Genomic DNA, 24051 nt, shown 5'->3' on the forward strand with positions numbered 1-24051 from the left:
GGTCAGCTAGATGCTTGGTTCACTTTCAACAGGAATTTCGTCTGTAACCTTGGGTCTAGAAAAAACAGGGACTAGAAACTGGAAAAACACCAATCTTTTGTGTCTTGCTAATATTCTATTAGTTTCATATAATTCAACTGAAAGACAAGATGTTGCCAGGGTAGTCCCAAACACCTAGATGTGAAAACAGCAGACATCTATTCAGGAGAAAGGCCCACAAGGGCCTCAACAACCTTGATTCACCTTCTTAGTTAGAAAAAAGGTGGCAGGGTTGTGAAGCCTTATATGAAAAACTCCCAGCAATAAATTTAAACTGCCAATAATAAGATAATGTATATCATTCTTCCCATTTACAGACTTTATCAGTAAATAAAGCAAAATAAATATTACATCTACCAGTCTACCAGTAAGTAAAAAGATTCAGAAAGGTTAAGTGCACTGGCCAATTATCATGCAGTTAGTAACATTCCTAGCTCATGATTCTTTCTATTAGACTACCAGAGTTTTTAATCTAAAATGCACAATGTCTATAAAGAAAATGAATGTAATTAAAAAAAAAAAAAGAAAAAGAATGGAGCACACAGAAGTAAGAGAAGCAAGAACTAAAATGTTGATGTAAAGGTGGAGCCAGGCTAAGGTTTTTCTTTTTCAGCAAACAGGTAGGTAGGAGTAAGGAGCTGCCAATACTATTAAGAAGCAGAAGTTTGGAGCTATGAGAAAAATAAAAATAAAAATAAAATGAAGATGCCACCTGGAAAACATTTATAAAGCCAAGACAAACACATCATGCTATTCTTACCTTCTCAGTTGCTGAAACAGATGGCTTTGATACAAAACCCAACCTGTCCTTCACAGATAACTTAGTTACATTCTAAAAAAATTAAAACGGACATATTCAGTGTTTCCCCAAACATATATTAAGTCTGTTGGGATTTTGAACATCCTGATTCTACTAATATATATTGAGTTTGAGCATAGCAATACTAGCCATAAAAACCTGGGCCTTTAAAAAAAATGAGAGAGAGAAACAAGGAGAAAGAAGAGGAAGAGGAAAGGAAAGAGAGGATAGGGAAGATAAATACATGTGGAAAAACAAAAAGTCTTTAATGTTAACTGTAAAAAATTACAATGTAAAATCCGTCCTAAAGTAGGTTCCTAAAGTGCCTTGCTATAATTTTATAGTAACAAATAGAAACTACACATTTTAAAATAGAGTTGAATATTTAAAATATAAGCCTGCTTCATAAGCTGAAAAATAAGTATCATTCATTCCTAAAATATGTTTATAAATAAATACATTGTAATTAGTGATTATCTAGGTATGATAATTTAAAATTAAGGGTACATCATTTTGCACTCTGAACCTTCATAGAGAATCTCATTATCTTATTCTATGCATTAGGAATTAGTGACCTGAAAAGCTAACGCAGCATCCATTATCTAAGTAGGTAACCATACCCTAACCCAATTTTGCACAGCATACCTTGAAAAAGAAAAGCTAAATTTTTGAGACTTTGAGTATAGAAACAAGAAACTACCAATCAAGTATGGAAGTGGAAAGAAACAACATATGGAGGAAAGAATCCCAGTCCACAGGAAATGATGCAAAGTACTAAGCAGGGCAAGTGAGTACTTAAACAAGATATCATCAATCAAGCATGTGTAACCTGATGGCTTAAGTCTTCCCTTCTCAAAAGTTCTCTGTTCACTCTACTGCATAATTATCAGGAGATAGAACTCTAAGTGAAAAGATAACAGAAAAAAATAAAATTTAGTGTACTGAACTTCACTCTCAGGCAAACTTGTTTAAATACATCTCCACAAAGTAAAAAGAGGTCTTTCTCACGAGCATTAACTAGGAAAATGAATTTAAGATTAAAAAGACAGTGTTATGATAAAACTAAGTCAACTGAGTCAAAAATATAAATACCATATTTCTGTGTAAATATTCAACACTAACTCTAATTCTAGTTACCAAGGAAACTTAATTGATGGAGAACCTATCTGACAGAGTGCCGATAAAAGCTGCTGCTTACCTGGGGAAGTTCTGAAGTAGCACTCTGGGCTTCTGCCGGTTCAACAGTACCTGAAGGTACAGGACCCAGCCGCTCTTTGACTGACTGCTTCACAACAGGTAAAATGGGCTGCTGGACTAAAGGCTGTATTACCTCAAAACAAAAGGAAAAGTTCAAACAAACTAATTAGTAAAGGAACACAAAGCATAACCAGGATGATTTTATACTGCTGTATCAATATAAATGAAATTTATAATCAAACTCATGTTTCAGTTTTTCAATGTATTAATTTTCTTTGCAAGAAATGAATTGTAAAGTCTAAGAAAATTAAATTCATTATTGTTTAACAATCAAAAACTAGACTACTCTATAATACCTCTCAAAAACAGCTAGTATTTTCTCTAGGGAGAAAAGTAGAAGGGAAGGAAAGCAGAGTCTAAGAGGACTGTGTAGTGATAAACTTATGTAATATGCTCCACCATTTAATGAGTGATTACTTCTCAGTAACTACTGTTGTAGATACTTTACACATACCATCTTATAAGTCCCTCAACTAAGAGTCTCCTCACACGCTAATAAAAGACTAGCTAAGTAACTTTCTCTAGCCTGTGACTAACTGTAGTAAAGCCAAGCGTCACATGACTCAAAAGCCTGGTTGAACAGGGTAAAGGACCCCAAGAAACATTAGGCTTCACAGAAATTTCTCTCTTACCTTTGGTGAAGTAGTTTGCAACTGTTGAGTAGTTCCTTCTCTGTGCCAATAAACCTTAATAAAGCGATTATTTAATACTGCTTCTGTACTGGAGATTGCTTTCTTTGCTTCTTCATAAGTTGCGAATTGGATAAGGGCACCTTCAGGATCACCATTATAGGCAACCTAAGATTTACCATATGGAGAACAGTCTACTGTTAAAGGAATGCATAGCTTTACAGTCAGTGTCTTAACATGTGAGATTTTAGTCCTTCAAGTAAGATCTTACCATCAAGCTCCTTACACTTTTGTTATTTGTACAACATGCCACTGTTGTCATTCTTACAGTATTTCCAAAAAGCCTGAGAAAGTTCTCTGGGTTTTTTGCCTGTTTGCTGGTTTGCTTGCTTGTTTAATGAAATAAGGGAAAAATTTATCTGGGGCCAGATCTGAGTAACCACACCCTGAAAACACTTATTTAGGTTTCAATGTAGCAGCAGTTTCTTGACATTTTTTTACTTTTATAGAACAAAGAAACACTGGTCAAAGCATGTTATGCGTGCCAGCAGGGCTGGTTAAGTAGTGTGACCTTTTTAAGAAGTGAGGTTTAGTGGTAGGTTACAGGATCATTTAGAGGAACTGCCCTTAAAGTTGTGCTAGGTGGTTTTATGTCAACTTGACATAAACTAAAGTCATCTCAGAGAAAGGAACCTCAATTAAACTATCTCCGTAAAATCTGGCTGTGTGAAATCCTATAGGATATTTTCTTAAGTGGTTGATGGGAAAGGGTTTAGCCCATTGTGAGTGGCACCATGCCTGGGTTGGTGGTTCTAAGTTCTATAAGAAACCAGGCTGAGCAAGCCATGAGGAACAAGCTCATAAGCAGCACCTCTTCATGGCCTCTGCATCAGCTCTTGCTTCCAGATTCCTGCTCTGCTTGAGTTCCTGTCCTGACTTCCTTCGATCATGAAACCATTTCCTCCTGAAGTAGTTTCGGTCATGGTATTTCATCACAAGAACCCTAAATAAGATACAAGTTCTCATGTATCCCTGAGCTCTCATGAAAGAAAACTGTTCAGTAGTCAGTCTGACCACCGAATTCATCTCTGACTCACCAGTAGTCTTTAATCAGAAGATAAACAAACAGCACCACTTCATTGTTAGCATCTCTTTTCTTGTGTAAGTTAACCCTCCTCAGGTATTCCATTATAGTAACAGATACAGTGCTCATGCAATGTCCAACGTTTTCTCGAGTTCTTTAAATAATTACTAATAATATTATTCCAAAACTCTTACCTGTAAGTTGACCAATGTTCCAAATCGACTAAAATGTTCATTGAGTTTGCTGATATTATTTAATTCTGGAGGAACCTTCCTAAGTTCAAGTTTAGTATTTTCATTTCCAAACTGAACCTTCTTCTGGAAGCCTGGGCTGTTTGTCCTGTTAAAATTTGGTCTGTAAGTGAAAACCAAGTTGATCAATATATTTATAAAACTGATTCCAACTACTACAAAGGAATAATGTTTTACATGTAAAATGGATGTCCTTAATTTAATCAATTTCTCCCCAAAACGGGAAGTACTAGTCAGTAAAAAAATCTAAAGTTTTCCTTGAAACAATGGTTTCCATATTAGTAATGTTAGTATCTTTTATGGAAGTCACCTGAGAAGGTCCCTTTTTATTTCTATACTTCTCATTTTCTGTTATTTTCATAAAAAAAAAAAAAAAAGGTTCTACTTTCTGCATTTAGCAAAAATATACATACAAATCTTGTTCTATTCTGGAAATCAGCTTACTGAAAGGCATTTATTTCATTTTAAAACTTTCGTTAACCTTTCTTATCAATATAAAGATGACATCTGAACCTGTTATCAGCTTTGGGATTCTTTTTTGTTTGCTTTTGTTTGTTTGTTTATTTGTTTCTGTTTTTTCAAGACAGGATTTCTTTGTGCAGCTCTAGCTGTCCTAGAACTCACTATAAAGATCAGGCTGGCCTTGAATTCAGTGATCTACTTGCCTCTGCCTCTGCCTCCCCAGTACTGGAATTAAAAGTGTGAGCCACCACCACTAAGCCAGAGAAATAAAATTATTGGAAATACATATAATACTTTTGGTACATGAAAAAAAATAATACCTGAGACCCAATAAATTCACCTTTTTCCTTTAAATCACAAATTTAATCACAATACCAGATATAGAAACTACTTTCTAAACTACTCAGAGTAGCCCTAACTTCCCTGCATACATAAAAACGTATAAATGTACTGTCATACTCTCTAATCTTCTGAGTTTTCTCTTTCTCCAAGGTTCGTCCTGACCAACTCACTCAGTGCCTGTTCAGCCTCTCCACCTGGGCAAAGCCCTTTGCAGTTCCTAGCAGGAAGGACCTACAACCAAACTTCTCCCCCTCCAGGTCTTCTACATCCTCCCCAAGACGGAGGGCTCATAACTACCCTGTAAGCAGCTCATACTCAGGAGCACACCTGACAAGTATAAAGGCTTGTTTCTTTTAGAGGTCGAAGTGAAAAGAGGAAAAATGGTGTCCTCCATCCCACCACTTTTATAAGCAAACAGCTTTGTAGTACCAAAGCAAACTCATACATTTCTAGAAAACAACCAAGATTGTAACTGAAAACAATCTACGGATCTGCATAACTTTTTCTAAGAGATTATATAGTCTCTAATCTAATAATATAGCAATAATCAATACACAACAAAATTCTTCAATAGTCCCTGCCAACTTACTTATCAAACCATGTCTTCTTTGTAGAGACTCCAGGTTCCCCAGACCCAATAGTTCTTTTCCTGGATTCTGAATCCACTACTATCCTCATACTGCTTTTATTAGGAGGCTTTTCTGTGTCAAAACAAAAGAAAATATACATTAATATTTTGTGTTTATCTCAGCTACTTCTTTAAATTCCTATGAAAAATATCTAGGTTTTCTATCAAAATAAATATCTTATAGGCAAAAGAACTAAATATATAGTCAAATACAGTATTCCAGGGGAATTTTAGTCTTTTCCAGATGCGATTTTTTTTTTAAACTTCACACTTAACTCTAAGACTCAATAATATCATGTGCCAAATTAATATGTGATAATATAGGCTACTTCTTTAAAGGTAAAAATCTATGCCACTCCTCCAATCTGCCATCACTCTCACCACAAACAAAAGCATAGAAATAAATGAACTTGAGACTATCAAACTACCACTGCAAATTAGCAAATTATAAAAGTACTGCTTAAATGGCAACATATTACCATAATTGAAACACATTTTAAAAGAAAGATTCAAGATTGAAATGTAGTGTCAGAGAATTGTAAACATCTACCACTTGATATTTTACATGCGTTATGCTATAGCAATCTTAGGACAAGCTTGCCTTACTTTTTATGTAACCTGTTGTCTTAACTGGGCTTCTACTTCCAGACTTTTCTGGCCACCTATTTAAACAGAAAGACAGAGGCTCCGAGCTATGTCCCAGAGTTTCCCTGTTTTCTTCCGTTTTCTAGCTCTCCTGTGACAGTGGAACATCCCAGCAACCCTTAATATTATGCCACAACACCTCCAGTAGGATCTGTGTTGACAAGTTCCACAGACTGAGGCGGTTGACCTCAAAAGGGGGAGGCCTCCTGGAACCGGTTGTGGAACTCTTCACTGGAGAAAAAATATTGAGCCATAGTTCTCGTGGCAATCTATCTGTCTTGTTTTCTCTTATTCCTTTTCTTATTTACATGTTCCTGGTAGCCTAGGCCAAGATCTTAAGCGAGAATAATGGGTAAGAAACCATCCCTTGAGATGGAGTCCCTAACATGACCTTATCCCCAGGGAAATCAACGCTATACTTTTTTTGTTTTGTTTTGTTTGTTTTTCGAGAGAGGGTTTCTCTGTGTTGCCCCAGCTGTCCTGGAACTCACTCTGTAGACCAGGCTGGCCTCGAACTCAGAAATTGCCTGCCTCTGCCTCCCAAGTGCTGGGATTTAAGGTGTGAGCCACCACTGCCCGGCTTTTACTTTTTAAATCAATTACAAAACTATTATGATAGATAAAAACTTTCTCAACAATAAAATTTCATATGGCTACATGTGTGTCATCAGAGGTGGGTTTTGGTATATGGTAAAGAAAGAATTAATTAGAAAGAATTATAATAGTTTAAATTTATGCGCTGAAGATTTATAAAAAAAATCAGGCATTAGATATTAAATAATAATTGACCATACGGGGCTGAAGAGTTAGCTCAACAGTTGAGAGCATTCATTGACCATTGACCATAAAGAATTATTAACCTGCTCCTGGAAATATGTCAATAGCCTTGGACGACTGCCCCACGAATTCATCCTTTTAAAATTGTTATATTTTGACTTATATTAATAATGATGTTACCTGTTCTGTTTGCAATTGTTTTATTGGATACAGTTTCTAAGAGATATTTTTGTGCTTTGCTATGCCAAATGATTTTTGTTGGTGTTTGTGATTAATTCACTGGATAGTTTCTAAGAGATATAATGTTTAGGTTTTAATGTATAAAATCCCCTGCTTGAGAGCTGCAAAATACACTCAGATTCAAACTGCCTCTGTGTTTGTTTCTGTTTGTCACCACCAAATCCTTACCTACCTGACCCTGAGAACCTACATCCCAGGGACTCTCATACCTGGCTGGGCTGGTCCATGGTAATGTTACAGCTCACATTACTCCATATTTACAAAGGAAACCTCAGAAAGTTTCTCCTTTCATGACTCCATTTTCTCTCTACATATCCCACAGCAAGTTCCTAAGAGATATCTACTTTTGATTTACCACACCCATTCATCCATTTATTCTCTGAAAACTGGCAGCTGCCCCCATTACACTTAACTGGTTCATGGGAGAAAATAAGTAATTGAGGAAACTATTTGATACTTAAACCTATGAATATTCAGGGATTTGTTGTTGTTGTTTTGTTTTGTTTTTTTAAAGACAGGGTTTCTCTGTATAGCCCTGGAACTCACTCTGTAGACCAGGCTGGCCTCGAACTCAGAAATCCACCTGCCTCCCAAGTGCTGGGATTAAAGGCATGTGCCACCACTGCCCAGCAAGGAATTTTTATGTATTTATGTGTATGTATACTTTGCCTGCATATATGTGTGCCATGTATATGCCTGGTGCCTGAAGGAGGTATTGAATGTGAGCTCCCATGTGGTTGCTGGGTTTGGAATCTCAAGCCTGTCTTCTGCAAGACCCTTTTGTGCTTTTACCTCTCGGTCACCCGTCCAGTCCTCCTCCTCAGTTTGTAACTAGCCTCCAGAGACATTCACTGCTGTTTATCACTTCTCTTCTTAGACATTACCAGCTCTGGATTCGCAGAAAACCCTGTCCTTTTGTGGCTTTGCCTTTGTTGTTTGCAGTCACCTATGTGACTCCTCCAATCAGGTGGCTCCCTCATCTCACTCCAAAATCCTATGTCCTCCTTTTATCTACTCTCATTCATTTTTCACAGTGCTTCTCAGGAGTCTGGGGAATATAGATATGGGATGTTTAACTGAGAATAAACAAAAAAGGCTATCTGTGCCTGTGTTAGTCGACCATGCAGGACTTAGTGTGGTTCACTCTATCATTCTTTATCTCCATATTTATGGTTTCAAATAAGAATAGAATAAGTAATTTCTAGTCAGCTGTCTTCATGGAGCTCAAACTTTAATCAGATGACTTACACATATAACAACTAAATTTAAAAAATTAAACTTATTTTTCTACCAATCTGTTCTTTTTGTAGCAAATGGTAATATCATTTAATAATTACCAACACAGAAACTTGTATTTGATTTCGGCCTTTACATCATTTTCTTCTAAGTACCACGTTTAGTGAACCATGTAGTCAAGTCTATGAAATATAAACTTCAGTTCCCAATGCTGCTATCCTAGAGCAGCTCTATACTTGTTTAAAAATTCTTCAAATGTCCTCATTGTCCTGTGAACTCCTATTGTCTCTCTTGAGACAGGAGTGGAGTTGTTGTGTATGCTTAGCTAGCCCCTTTCTCTGCCTGACACACGTTCCTACACTTCTACAGCAGAAGAGTGGGAGAAGATGGCACTGGCATTTGTGATGGCCAGTGTACATGCTGTGGTGTCTGTGGTCCTGTTGCCCACACTTGGCTCACTGGCTTTTATGAAGTCTCGGAGCTTTCTGTTATCCTTTTCCACTTTAACATCCTTTTGTTATCTGAAAGCTAAGAAACCCGACACAGTGTTTTCATCCAGCATTTGTTACATCTCTATTTATCATTCAGATTTACTTGAGAAAAGTATTAAAAATAAAGTGCCTCATGATGAACAATTAGCAAATGTATCTAATAGCTACATGTACCACTCCCCACCAATATTGTTCTTTCTATACTGTTTTTCTGAATAAAACTGACAGCACTAGATAGTTTCCTTAAGCTATTAAACTCTTTCTCCTGCCTATATTTACCTATGGAAACATCTATCGAGTACTCTTTTTTAGAAATATAAAATGAATTATGGGAGTTGTGGCACAATGCAGCCAGGAGCATGGCTCAGACTGGACCACCTGCCACCACGCTGGGCAGGCAGAAGATTCCGAATACCTGCCCACTGCATAACCAGCCTGCAGCAAGAGCCACTGTGATGTACAACAACGGGGTGGAGAGATGAGAGAGAGAGAAGCAGAATGGTTTGAGTACTATGAAGAGAGGCAGAACTGGAGATGCAAGGCTGGAGAGTCTGATGTGAGTAACCTGCAATGTCATCTGAGACCATGCTGCCACTGAGGGACCTGTCTTGGTCCATGTTGATGGCTTGGGTTTATGTTGACGTCCAAGAGCTGTGCAGAGAGGACCCCAGCCTTTACCTGATACAGCACTCGAGAGAGAGGAAAGCAGGCCCTGCACCTCACCTAGGCAACAGAATGGAGCTGACACTGGTGGCAGAAACACTGCTGAGCTGGGAGAGTTGGCCACACCATTCATCTGCTGGGCAGTATCATGGGCAAAAGACATATGCCCTCCACCTCCTCGCTCACCTTGCCCACTGCAGCATGAGAGTGGGAGCATACTAGGTGAACTAGCAGGGGCAGTACTGAAGATCTTACCCCGGTGATGTGGATTCGGGAGAGCTGGCAAGCTGACCACTTCAGGTCAGCCAGGCCCAGATCCAGGGCTCTGAGTTGGCCCACCCCAACATCTATGAACTACTGGAATGCATACAGAGGCTAGTCCTGCATAACCAAAACAGCAGGATCCCCAAGACATAGAGTAACAACAGGATACCTGGTAAGGATCTAGCATTGATAGTATAACCGGAGCCAGAAGCCTCAGACCAGACCAATGACTCACTGCAATGAACAGTTAGAAGTAAAGATGTGTGGACAAAAGGGTATACTGTGGGACACAAAGCGACTCAATCCCATTACCATGAAGAAATGGGCTTTTTGTTGTTATTTTTATTTCTTATTTTATTTTGGGGGGAGGTTGCAAGAGCAAATATGAAAGATGAGAAGATGAGTGGTGTTGGGATGCACGGTGTGAAATTCACACAAAAAAAGTCAATTAAAAATTTAAAAAAACAAAAACAAAAAACCAAGAATTGTGAGGGCAAAAAGTCCATTTATTAGAATTCCATAGTCTAAATGGAAAGGATCTAAAATGCTTTTATTTAATGATTGTGCCATACTAAGATTTAACATATGAAACACTTTATCTAATTATCAAATAATATCCTATGATAAACTAATGCCATGTTCAGGATACCAGAAGTGTATAATAATTAGGTAATTTACACTGTAGCTTTTATGCATCTGTCATAATCTAGAACAAGAATTTGAAACCTAAAAAGGAGACTGATAAGAACATACAGGATGAAAAGAAGACTGAAGAGAGACACAGCATTCACCATTTAAGTAGATTCCTAAATCAGCTAACAAATTAAAAACAAAGTTATTAGGTGAAATGTATGTCTAAAGTATCAACAAAAATATACACAATGTATCTAAATGGTATTAAAAAGGAATTCATATTTCTAAGTAAGTATACATTTTATCTCTGTATAGGCAGCACTGCTGGCAACATTCACAAGGACCTGAAATTGCCATAATGCAAAATGCAAATGGCTGTGACAAAATTTACATACAAAAGATGTGATCTCCGCTCAATCATAACTAGAAATCAGTCTGATACTGGACTGGGTTTAGAAATATGATTATACAGTAGCAGAATTCATTTATGCCAATCCAAAAAAGCAAAGCATGAATGAAGTAAGAGTTACTAGTAAAAGTAGGGAATACTGATAAGACTTTTTAAAAAAAATTGGGGTATCTCAGTTGTTAAGTTGGGGGTACTCCTTGTTACCAGAGTTCAGTACCCAGTACTCCATCAGACAGCTCACACCCACACCTCCCATGAACTCTAGTACTAGAGGATCTGATAGCCTCTGGTTGACGGCTTGGGCACCTCCATTCACATACACACTCACCCACACACAGAAAAAACACATAATTAAAAATATGTATTTTTTTTCTAAGTGCGAAAGTGACTCAAAGAAATAAGGTGTTTGTAAACTAACCAGAATGGGAGAGCAATTCAGAGAATTAATAAACATTACCAACAGCTATCATCTTACGGAGCTGCTTTTCTATTATAGGCAATGTATAGGTCACACATACAGAACAAAGTACCAAAGAAAGCTGCTTTTCCTGCTACTACTGATGATAATTATTAAATTACCTTAGGGAGAATTTAAAAGTCTACTGAAAAGAATGCATATGAAGAGATTCTGTGATACCTCAAAGAGGGTATAAATTTGAATTAGAATGTTTTTCACACCCTGCTACAACATGCTTTTCAAATATATAAGGAAGACATTCAGAATCTGACAGATTCCAATAGATAACAATAAAACCTCAAATTTTAAGTAATCCTAAATTTAGTAATCCACAATGGGAACTGTTATTTAAATTGGACATTTATATACAACTAAAGAATCTTGATGTTTCTAGTCTCTCTAAAGACAGCAGGGGAAAATTGGGATGCAAGATAGTTTTGAATGGCATGATTAAAAATAAAAGACCTAGTTCTGCCTCCATAATATTTTATCTAACAATCTTCCATCTCTTTACATCAAAATCTGTACCTGCAACTGCTATACTGTATCAAACTGGTAGGAACTCTAGCCAAAGTTTGATGATAGTAAAGAACTTCTGCTCAAATCTAAACTTTACATTTTAACAATTTAGATTAAAAAGTCTGTCTCTCCTAGAATTTCAAAGAGGAGTCAATTACAAGCCCCTACTTCATTTTACTTAAAAAAAATATATGTGTCAAATTTTAGGATCTCAAGAATACAAAAAGTTGCACACAGAGCTTGAGGTTTAGGTAAGTTCATTATCCAAGCTAGGGCAGGCTTTAAGAATATTATTATCATTACTCTCATCAGTGATTCTCAATCTTCCTAATGCTGTGTCCCTTTAATACATTTTCCTATGTTGTGATGATATCTAACCATTTAAAATTATTGTGTTGTTACCACATAACTGTAGGGTTTTTTTTGTTATGAATTGTAATGAATATTTCTGAAGATAGGGGTTTGCCAAAGGGATCATGAACCACAGGTTAATTACCAATTTTAGGTTAACTAGTAAGATCACAAATAAAACATAAGAAACAAACAAGTTATCTAAGTTATGTATTATCTACTTGATAATACATAATTATCAGAGAATTTCATAAGTATGGTACTCATGACAGACTACATGATCAAGTGAACAAGATCATCATCCTTTCTTAATGCTTTCCTCCTTTTTTCTTTGTTTGTTTGTTTATTTGATAGAGATCAACCTGGGGCTTTGTGCATAATAAGCAAACATTCTACTTCTAAACTATATCCCATCCTGCTTTTGTGAAACTAAGAAAGGATTGATACCTCTGGGTGGTAAATCCATGTCCCCTGACGTTAGTCCGATCAGGTTAGGCCTCTGAGCATGGACTCTGTGCCTGTACATAGGTCTGGAAGTGCTTGTTATGCTTGGGGCTTCAGGATTGTAGCCATCTGTATCATATGTATCTGGTAACACAAAAACTGTAATTAAACAACAATTATAAAGAACCATTTGGTGACTTTTATACATTGATAATAGAAAAAGTAAGCAATATAATTCATTAATGAACAATATACAACTACTGTGTTTTAAATATATAGTAGTTCTATAAAAAGAAAACAAAGCAAACAAACAAAAAACAAAACCAATAGAAGTCTTCTAAAATATCCTCATAATTGGGCGATTTAGTATTAATTCATCAAGTCCACCTTTCACTGTGTAATTTTAGTGAGAAATTTTGTTCCTTATTTTTAACTCACTAGGTATTTTAAAGCTTTGCTCTAAAATTTATGAAATGTAGAGGGGGCCAAAACTGCACCTGCAGTAAAAAGAGAGGGTGGAGCAGGAGGAGGTTGGTGATGAATGCCAGTTGTTACTACAGTAGGGACAGAGCCGGTCGCAGAGTTAGGTGGCGCATCCATGCCAGATGGCTGCAAAGGAGGAAGTGGAGGAGGTGGTCCTGTCAAAACCAAAGAATAAGAAATATCATCTGAAAGCAAACAAACAAAATAAATTATTATACATTCAAACCTGATATTCTTTTATCAAGCTAAAATGCTTTCTACAAAGAGCAAGCTCTTAACAAGTAAGTTAGCATTTTTATGGTAAATATTCTTTTAAATCTATTACAAATCAGGATTGATGGAAAGTATGAAGGACTAAAGGCAGGGGAATTATTATCATAATGTATATAATTCACAGGCTTTTACAAAGCACAGTAACTAGTTTACTAAAGGCTATGTCATGCATGATATTGCAAATAGGAGTACACTTGGTTTTTACCAGGCATGTATGCCTACTTTACAAGTTGTTTAAAAAGACAAGCATGAAGTTATTAATTTCACAAAAGACTACAGGTGAACAAATAATGAATAGTAGGAAGCAAATCTATCTTACCTGTGACCGGTGGCAGGCTGGGTGGTAAAGGACCTGGAGGCGGCACAGGGGGTCTAAGATTCACAGGTGGAGGTGTGAGAATTGGAGGAGGTGGAGGCAGCCCAGGAGGAGGAGGTCCTTCAACAACAGGCGGCTGTGCTGGGAAAGGCAGCATGCCTGGCAAATTCACATCTTCTACAACCACTGGGTCACTTCCATGATCAAAAGGACACATGTCTCCTCTCATACAAAACCCCTTTTCTGTAAGTAAATATAATTAGAAATAAATGCAAAAGGGTCTGGAAATATAAACTATCTCTGAGCTAACAAATGATATCAAAAATAAGATTATTTTTAGTATTGGACAAAATTATAATTTACATTTTTATAAGAGGTCTCTTCATTATTAATAATATAAGCTATTATCAACTAATATTCTTAATATATACAATAAAAAATAAAATTGAAATATGTATACTCAGTAAATAAAATAACAAATATATAAAACTTTTGGCTAATATACCTCATTATATACTACACCAATAACTTAACCATCTCGTTTAACAGTAAAACCATACTACAACTATGATTTCAGTATTAAACATAATCTTTTATAGTAAATCCTTAAACATCTTTGATTATCTTTGAAAAAAATCATACATGAGTCCTAAATATATTTCAATAATCACTGATTTCTAAAGAACAATTTAATCATTCTTTGAAAAGAAACTCAGAGGGTATTGACTCTTTTGCTCCAACAACAATACTATAAACGCAATCTAAATTGTTAACAGCAGTGGATATTTGTGATATTATGGAATTCACAAAGGAATCTCTCCTTTTCAATATCATAGGCAAACTCCTTATGAATAATTACACAATCTAAACAAATACTTTAGGATGAAACTTATACAAAATACATACATACAAAATAAATTAGGCAAAATTACAAGATAATACATCATAAAACAGTTAGATGACTTACCATCATAATCTCTGCACCGTTTCTTTGGCATTGGTGGCCTTACATATGAGTTGTGATCCACCTGGTCTTCATGAAACTCAGACCAGCTTTCGGTAGTATTATTACCATGATGAGTAGGAGCAATTACGGTAATGGTGCTGCTCAATGTAGGTACAGGATAGTGGCCAGATGAAATATTAGATACTGAAGAGACTGGTGTATAATTATTTTCTAACGGATCTGTTCTATCCAGGTCATATTTAGGTTTCACCAGGTCCCTTTCTGCAATAAAACATAAATAACTTGTAAAACTATTTCTTAAAAGAAAAAAAAAAAAAAACAGTACAAACTTTGCACAAACATTCTCCTTTTAAAAGCTACCTCATAGCTCACTGATCAAAGTAGGGAAAATAAGTGACTGTGAAGTGCTCGGTCCTCCCTGGGACAGTTATATCACAGCTGTGCTCCAAAAGAGTCAAGAACATTGGAAGAGCCAGGCAGTGGTGGCACATGCCTTTAATCCCTGCACTTGGGAGGCAGAGGCAGGTGGATTTCTGAGTTCAAGGCCAGCCTGGAATACAGAATGAGTTCCAGGACAGCCAGGGCTACACAGAGAAACCCTGTCTCAAAACACACACACACACAAAAAAAGAACGTTGGAAGAGGAAGCAGAAAGATTGTAAAAGTCAAAATTCAAGGAGATAATATTAAGAACCAAAATAAGGGAAGCCTAATGAAAACTGTCTTCTGGATAAGCCCATTGCATTCATAAAACTCGCGGCCAATGTGGCTGCCTGCAAATCAAGCCAGTCACAAGAATCCAGCATAGAGAGAGGACTCAGGAGAAGGCCCGCCCCACTGTTACTGATTGCTGCAGGGGTGGGGAGTGTTAGTTACTTCAATAGTATGGCCTATGTTATGCTGGCTGTGCTACAGTGGATGGTGAGCTAGATGCACATATTACTTCGTCTATGTAGTGAATTCCAGGACAACCAGAGCTACATAGTGAGACCATGTCTTGAAAATAAATAAAATCAGCCGGGCGGTGGTGATGCACACCTTTAATCCCAGCACTTGGGAGGCAGAGGCAGGAGGATTTCTAAGTTCGAGGCCAGCCTGGTCTACAGAGTGGGTTCCAGGACAGCCACAGCTATACAGAGAAACTCTGTCTCAAAAAACCAAAAATAAATAAATAAATAAACAGATAAATAAATAAATAAAATCTTTAAGAGGAAGCATTCACAGAAGCCAGAGGACCATGCCTTTAATCCCAGTACTCAGGCAAAAATGTGCCCATCTCTGGATGTCTGAGGTATGTCATGGTGTATATGGCTAGTTCTAGGACAGCAGGCTACACACTGAGAACCTGTCTGCTAAAGGAAGAAAAAAAGGCATTCTCAAAAATAATAAACATAATAAGACAATACATCAAGCAGCACAGAAGGTTTCCCCAGTAAAGACCTCAAACCCAATCACAAATGAGTGGATGACCAACCCCTGCTTCGCGTCCTGCTCCTGCTCCTCGTTCTGCTTCTATCTCTATCCCTGTCACGAAGCCTCTCTTTACTCCAGCTTCGACTTCGACTCCTGCTGTAACTGCGACTTCTCCCTCGCCTTCTGTTATACCGGTCTCTGTATGAATCTCTTCGAGGAGGGTTTCGATCATAATCTCTTTTTCGAGAACGATCATCTTTTTTCCTCTCATCACGGCTTCTAGAAAATATATCATATGAACATTTATGTGAATAATGCTGAAGTAAGTGTAAAAGCCCCCCAAATATGTAAGTCATGTTACTATCATAATAAGAACAAGGCTACTCCAAAACCCAAAACCTCTAAGTTTACTTATACTTACTCTAAAAGCTTTTAAAAAGAAAATCAAAGTTATCTCTTAATTCTCAGGTCTCATGTACAATATCTATACAACTATATATCTACACATATAGACATCTACATACATCTTATATCTATACATTCAATCACCTGGATCATACTCTGAACACTTTGAAAGCAAAATGGGGAAAAATAATTCACTCATACTAAAGGGAAACTTCAAGCCCCTCAAAAACAACAACAAAAATTCAAAAAGAAAAAAAAAAAAGGCCTAACATTTGCCTTGTTGTTAACATGTTTATTATTTTATTGTTATTATTTGAGACAGAGTCTTACTGTATAGCCAAGGCTGGCCTTTAACCCAGAGATCCACTGCCTCTGCCTCCTAAGTGCTGGGATTAAAAACGGTTACCACCATACCTAGCCCTATTTTTATTATTATTATATACTTGTTACTTGTTATCATATACTGCATTTAACATGTACATATATTTACTATAATCTAATTTACTAGAATTTTATTACCCTTTTTGGACTTGAATATGGACATTCATCTTTCCCTAGAGTCATTATTTGAAGTGGTAACACTTTATATCTCCAATACTTTGATAATAAATGTACATGTCATCTTCTGTGATGTAACAGATGTATCTTGATAAGTTATAAAAAAGAAAAGCCCAAAATACAATTTCCCACTAAGAGGCACTGTATCTGAAGTTAGGGAAAGAGTGACAACAACGATTAATGTGAAGAGCATTGTTCTAAAACTATCACTCCCAGCACAGACATCAGAACTGGATGTTCTCAGTACAAAGGACCTAGCTCTACTTCCCTAGACCAATAAAAGAGTAGCAGACCTGGGTATAACGATGGAGGGTGTACCTGCAATGTGATCCTAGCACTCAGGAATCAGGCAGAGGCAGGAATGGCCACAAGTTGTATGCTGCTTAACTGGCAAGGTCCTGTCTCCTCACACCCAACCCCAAAATCCAAAAGGACAAAGCAAATGTAAATATTACTTGTTACTTTGGAAAATACAGTCAGTCTAAACAATAAAACCTAACATCTTTAAGAATGTGTCAACAAATCACCTATTGTCTCTGTATCGCGAGCTTGACTGGGGAGGACTGTGGTTCAACCTTCTGGAAAACTTCTTCTCTCGCTCTTCCTCCTTGGTGAGCTGATATTAAAGAAAAAAATTAGACAACTTTACCAGTAGTAATTCTGTTATGTTACTATTTCAGTTAATATTAAGCTTAGCTTATAAGACACAAAATTATCATCAAATATTTAAGCAAAACTAATTTCACTGCCAAATACAACCCTATACCTGTAACTGGTGAACTTAAACTGAATAATAAAGTCATAAATCCTTACTTTAGATAATGGTGACAAGAAGATATTTTAAGTAAATGTCTTTGTCTTTACATATAAAAAAACAATTTTACTCCTTATTTCAAAAGTCTAATATATATTCACAGTTTTCTGGATTTGATCTCACATCATAGAACAGAAAACATATTAGTACTAATCAAGTAATTAAAAAAATATACAAAAAAAATATACAAAATCAAACAGTTCAAGAAAAAAATAGAACATCATGTCAGCTACATACTATTTCCTAGAGGCCTCTATTCATGTTTTATAGTTACTAGAAAGCAACTACAAGAATATGCCTTTAGTCATTGTTACACTATCCACATGTGTTCCACAATACTGATTCCATAGGACATTAATATGTCTTTAGAAATAATTTACGAGTTAAACAAATTCAAGATATTGTTAGCAGATTCTGTAAATATGCCAAGGCTTTGAAGATTGTATATTTAAAAGAAACTCTGAATCTGTAAGTACACATATCCAAGTTTATGTCAGCCTTCCTTCCAGAATCTACAAAAAAACACCCACAGATGTGAAATAAACACCATATGAATCAATGAAATAGAAACCTATGAAAATCCTAACTTGGAAAAATACTTCTTTCAACAATTTGTACAATCCCTCTCCCCATCAATTGTTTTTCTCTTCATACCCACTTCAAATTCTCTTGTCAGTCCATAGAAAAACCTAGTACTGATAAAATCTATCTGATGCAGTTTTATTTAGAACTTAGGACTTAAGTTTCAGGGCTGGCCTGAACAGTCTGAAACTTAAAAACTTTCTTGCCGGGCAGTGGTGGCGCATGCCTTTAATCCCAGCACTTGGGAGGCAGAGGCAGGCGGATTTTTGAGTTCGAGGCCAGTCCGGTCTACAGAGTGAGTTCCAGGACAGCCAGGGCTACACAGAGAAACCCTCTCGAAAAAAAACAAAAAAAAAAACCAAACACAAACAAACAAACAAAGCCCTTCTACCTCAGCTTTAAGGGCTGGTATCACAAGCCTTAGATCTCCTGGTACATTTCCCCCGACATGCAACAGTCCATAATACATGCCCAGATTGAAACTTTTAGTACTTACATGCTGGGTGACATTTTGATAATTCTAAAAGCTCATTACAAAAACCTTCCACAAGTTGTCAAAAAAGTATAATAAAGGATTACCTTAGCAAGAGACAGGATACTAAGCCTTTGTGATCATTACCATGTACTGGGACAGGGTCCAGAGTTGACTCAAGAGTTTTGAGAATTAAAATATAATTGAAAGCTAAATACAGTGACATGCCTATACTTTTAGATATTCCAGAAGCTGACATAGGATGTCACCTCATGTGCTGGTTGACCACGCCCTCACATATGTACTCTTTCCATATGTATCTGTGTATGTAGATATTTATAAACATTAATTTTAGTAAATGCACACATAAAATTAACTGCAAGCAACCCAAACTTCTACCAGTAGGCAAAGTTTTAATCGTCTTATGTCTCCTCCACATGGGCAAAGTAATGATCAGTACAATGGTGTCCTTACATCATTTCTATACAAAAGTTATACAAGTATATTTATGATCTTCTCCTGAAGATAAAACCGAAGTGGATACTGTGTAAGCATGTGTATAAAAATATATACACACATTCAGATAGAGATAAAAAATGATTTTGATAATTATTAAACAATAATGTGTATTACACATTATACAATAAGCTGTATTGCTTAAATACTCTGAGAACAGACGAGGAGGAAGGAGAAAAATCAAGAGTCAGATCCACTTCTCCAATAGTACTATCATTTACTAACAACATGCCATGTGCCAAACAGTATACCAATTGTTATATATACATTTCACTTGTTCCTCACTATAATCCTATAACATTTCCCTTTCACAGCTATATAAAACTTTTAAATTAATATTTTCAAAATCATGGAATGGATATGCAGAAGCAAAAGTTCTAGTAAAGATTGGTATGGAGGGGTAAAGAGGTGGTTCAGTGGTTAAGGGCATACACTGGTCTTGTAGAGGAGCTGAGCCTGGTTCCAGCACCATGTCAGGCAGCTCAGGACCACCTATAATTTCAAGAGATCTGTTCCTGAATACTCACGTGCAAATTCTCACACAGACAAACAAGCATGAATGGCCTTTAAAATTTGTAAAAGGATGGGCTGGGTCAGGTGTTGGTGACACACACCTGAATGAGGAGGCAGAGCCAAAAACTTATCAGAAGTTAGAGGCCACCCTAGTCTACACTTCAAGTTCCAATCAAGCTAGAATACACAGTCCTGTCTAAAGAATATCAAAACCAAGATTCATTTAAACTAAAACTATCTGGAAAAGAAATACTATAGTGTGAAGGCCAGCAGTTGTCTTCATGGGCACAACTGTCCTCAGTTACCTTGATTTTTAACAAACTGAGAAAAATCTGAATCATTAATGTTATTAAGCAAATGTAAATACAGATTATAAGATACAATTAAAAACTTCCAAACATTCTTAAGTATGGTCTACTACACTGTGAACATCCCTGTGTTGGACTTCCTTAAAAATATTGTCTGATATATAACAGACAGATAAAAATAATTAACTGTCCACAGGCAGCATAAGAAACAGTTAAAATGCAAGCCTTGGAGGTGCCTACCTACAGGACTGGTCCTCAGCTACCTTCTGACCCCTTGGTAGCTATAGCATCCCCATCTCCAGTAAGATCAGCTCACTGAACCTGTCTAACATTTTGGTTTATGCCAATGCTTGCTATTTGGGAGTCTGGAATTCTGTTTTATATTAGGTAGAAGATGTCTGCTCCAAATAAAAACTGAGCACTGCTGCTCTTCCAGAGGTCTTGGGTTCAATTCCCAGCACCTACATGATGGCTCACATCCAAAGTTCAGGCAATCTGAGACTCTCTTTTAACATGTGTATACTAGACACCCAAATGGTGCATAAACACCCAGGCAAAACACCCATAAAAAGAATGAAATAATCTTTTTTATTGGATATGCATGTAAACATTCTTCTTACTCGATTTATGGTTTGAATTTATGTATAAACTTGTGGTGAACTTTTCACTATGTGATCATGTATTCTGAAAGAGGTATAAGTGCTGAGGACAAAGACAGAAAGCCCTCATCCCCTTTTTTCTTAAAGACCTTGATTCTCCTTTATTTAATCCCATGCTGTTTTAAGATGAAATGCTCAACAGTTTCTTGCCTCAGAGACAGGTCAGCTATTAAAGCAAAGTGACTTAAGACTTTAGATAAGTAAACTTTTTATTATTATACAGCAACATTAAAGAAGTCGCCTGTAAGAAGTAGATGGATTCGAAAAGCCCAAGTTGCTTCTAGAACAGTATCCCACCAGGCCGCACATTGCAGCATGCATGCTTTATACAATCCATAATACATATGATGACACTAAAAATAAAGCAGTTGCAGATCTAGGATGTGGTTGTGGATTACTTAACATCGGAGCTCCGATGTTGGGAGCAGGGTTGTGTGTTGGATTTGGTTGTGTGTTGGATGAAGATGCACTGGAAATATTTAATAAGAATGTGGAAGAGTTTGAGTTAACAAATGTTGATATGATTCAGTGTGATGTGTACTCATTATCTAACAGAATGTCCAAGTTATTTGATACAGTAATTATGAATCCTCCCTTTGGGACCAAAAATAATAAAGGGACAGATATGGCTTTTCTGAAGACTGCTTTGGGAATAGCAAGAACAGCAGTGTATTCTTTACATAAGTCCTCAACTAGAGAACATATTCTAATGGAAAGTCAAGATAGAAATTATTGCAGAGCTTCGATATGACCTACTAGCATTATACAACTTTCATAAAAAGAAATCTGTGGACATCAAAGTGGACCTAATTCACTTTTCTTTTTAAAAGCTTCTGACAAAAGGCAGCTTAAAATTTAAGGAATAAAAACACTGCTTACTAAAAAAAAAAAAAAAAAAAAAAAAAAAAAAAAAAAAAAAAAAAAGAACAGCAACAACTGCCAGGGCTGGCCCCCAGCAACCAAGTCTCTGACTTCTTCCTTAAAATACACATTGCTGCCGGGCAGTGGTGGTGCACACCTATGATCCCAGCACTTGGGAGGCAGAGGCAGGCGGATTTCTGAGTTCGAGGCCAGCCTGGTCTACAGAGTGAGTTCCAGGACAGCCAGGGCTACACACAGAGAAACCCTGTCTCGAAAAAACAAAAAACAAAAAACAAAACAAAACAATACACATTGCTGTTACAACTCATTTCAGGGCAATTAAGCACATTCCATGTGACCACACTGAATCGAGACATCTGCGCTTGTTTTCTACCAGATTTCCTCTCTTAAGCCATTTTTCTTTGTTAACTTTTAATTCTTTTGCATTATTAAATCATAGCCATGATTTTAACTAAATTCTAGGTTCAGTAAGTACTCCTAGAAAAGTCCCTGAATTTAGGAACAGTTATTTAGGACACCTAATAGAAAAATTCAGAAAAGAAAACCGAACTGATTATTTCTTCTGGGAAATTAAGGAACCAACACAGTGCAACAAATTCTCACCTCTTCTTTTTTTATATCTTTTTCTTGGTGCTGAAGAAAGTCTCCCTTCAGGCTTCCTGACGATGGCTGCTCAGGAGGAGGCAGGTAACTCTTTGTATTCACAGCATCAAAAAGTTTTTCAACAAATATTTGTGTCTCTAAAAATAAAAACAAAAGATTCACAGATCAAGAGATATTTACTAAGATCTTAATGCCCCAATTCTACCCATCAAGCTTCTTAGCATCCTGACCAATAGCTTGCCAAGCAGCATAGAATGTACAAGTTCTATAATAATCATTCATTCAGTTTCAAGAGGAGAATAACAAAAGCCTGGCAGCCAGCTGCTTCCATCCAAGACTACTCTGGGATGAATAATAATAGCACATGCACTATACAGACAAATACTAGCCGTTATCTAAATGTGGGGAAAGTACAACAAACAAAAGTTCAAAACATGTCCTATACAACATTCTAAGAAGTTTATTTAGCACTGTCTTAATTAGCCAGTCACTTTGTAACAAAATGAGCACAAAACATATTGAGGAAGCAAGCGATATAATTAGGAATATGTGTATCCAACTTTGTTACAACTAGAGCTTTAATTTTTTTTAATAGTCTGTACATTAACAACTTACTCAAATAATATTTTAAAACTAAAGGTATTACCTTTCTGGAGAAATACGTCGAGCTGATCAATACATAACGCCTTTAATTCTTTTTCACTTTTGTCTTTCTTTACCAGAGCCAAAACGTATTTTGCTAGGGCTGATGGATCGGCATCACAGCTAAAGAAAAAATAATAACGCTGAGTGAACATTCAGATTCCTAAATGTCACATTAAATATGAAACTAAAACTGTGAACCCACTACAGAAAACTCACCGGCATGAGAGAAAAATGAGAGACAACATAAAAGTCTTGTCAGGAAAGAGTAATACCACTATGTATATGTATGTATATATATATATATATATACATATATATATATATATATATGTATGTATATATATATATATGTATATATATGTGTATATATATATATATATATATAAGCACAGCCTTCAGAATGAAAATAACCAAGAAAACTAGGACGAAAGCTCAATAGCTACAACACTGACCCTCAAACTTCTGAATGCTGCGCTGCCTGCCCCTTTAATACAGTTCCTAATGCTATGATGACCTCCAAACATAGAACTATTTTCACTGCTACTTCATAACTGTAATTTTGCTACTGTTATGAATCTTGATGTAAAAATCTGATATGCAGAATATCTGATATGTGACCCCTGTGAAAGGGTCTTTCAACCCCCAGAGAGGTCGCAACCCACATGTTGAAAACTCCTAGCACTTAAGTTTCTATAACTAAGACCAACTCTGTAACCAAGGCACAGCGTTAGGGAGGAATGTCCATTTAAAGGGAACTGAAAAAATTAAGATTAACTGTACATAATGAAAGGAAACAAGGTATTCAGAAAAGAATATACTTAGAAAAAGTAACTTTTTACATTTAAAAAGCAAGGTATAGTAAGGAAGAGATTATATACATGGATAGTTACAAATAAACCATACGTATACATAAGTGTAACCTAATAATTAAGGTAACCTGGGTGAGGAAATGATAACAGGACCCTAGCAAAGGAGAGGCCAGGTCAGAAAGGGATATCTGAAACATATTCATCCAAAAAAAA

At 36.5% G+C, this 24051-nt stretch overlaps 1 protein-coding gene and 1 pseudogene across 14 annotated transcripts in view; one reads left to right on the forward strand and one right to left on the reverse strand.

Annotated features, from left to right (window-relative positions):
- Rbm26 (RNA binding motif protein 26) overlaps window positions 1-24051 on the reverse strand; it is a 71817-nt gene that overhangs the window by 30399 nt on the left and 17367 nt on the right. For 3 of the 14 annotated variants that reach the window (XM_031362681.1, XM_031362675.1, XM_031362674.1), the window contains exons 2-14: window positions 23031-23149; window positions 22385-22521; window positions 17563-17651; window positions 16134-16351; window positions 14660-14920; window positions 13696-13935; window positions 13118-13288; window positions 12624-12779; window positions 5453-5564; window positions 4003-4162; window positions 2728-2892; window positions 2037-2168; window positions 800-871 (exon numbers count right to left, since the gene is read on the reverse strand). In XM_031362681.1, the coding sequence (XP_031218541.1) occupies window positions 800-871; window positions 2037-2168; window positions 2728-2892; window positions 4003-4162; window positions 5453-5564; window positions 12624-12779; window positions 13118-13288; window positions 13696-13935; window positions 14660-14920; window positions 16134-16351; window positions 17563-17651; window positions 22385-22521; window positions 23031-23149 (2032 nt within the window). The remainder of the gene's footprint in view (window positions 1-799; window positions 872-2036; window positions 2169-2727; window positions 2893-4002; window positions 4163-5452; window positions 5565-12623; window positions 12780-13117; window positions 13289-13695; window positions 13936-14659; window positions 14921-16133; window positions 16352-17562; window positions 17652-22384; window positions 22522-23030; window positions 23150-24051) is intronic. The other 11 variants (XM_031362684.1, XM_031362677.1, XM_031362680.1 and 8 more) reach the window with 10 other exon arrangements.
- Window positions 18880-21801, forward strand: LOC116085134 (annotated as a pseudogene).

This window comes from Mastomys coucha, unplaced genomic scaffold (assembly GCF_008632895.1).
Source record: "Mastomys coucha isolate ucsf_1 unplaced genomic scaffold, UCSF_Mcou_1 pScaffold9, whole genome shotgun sequence".
NCBI lineage: Eukaryota > Metazoa > Chordata > Mammalia > Rodentia > Muridae > Mastomys > Mastomys coucha.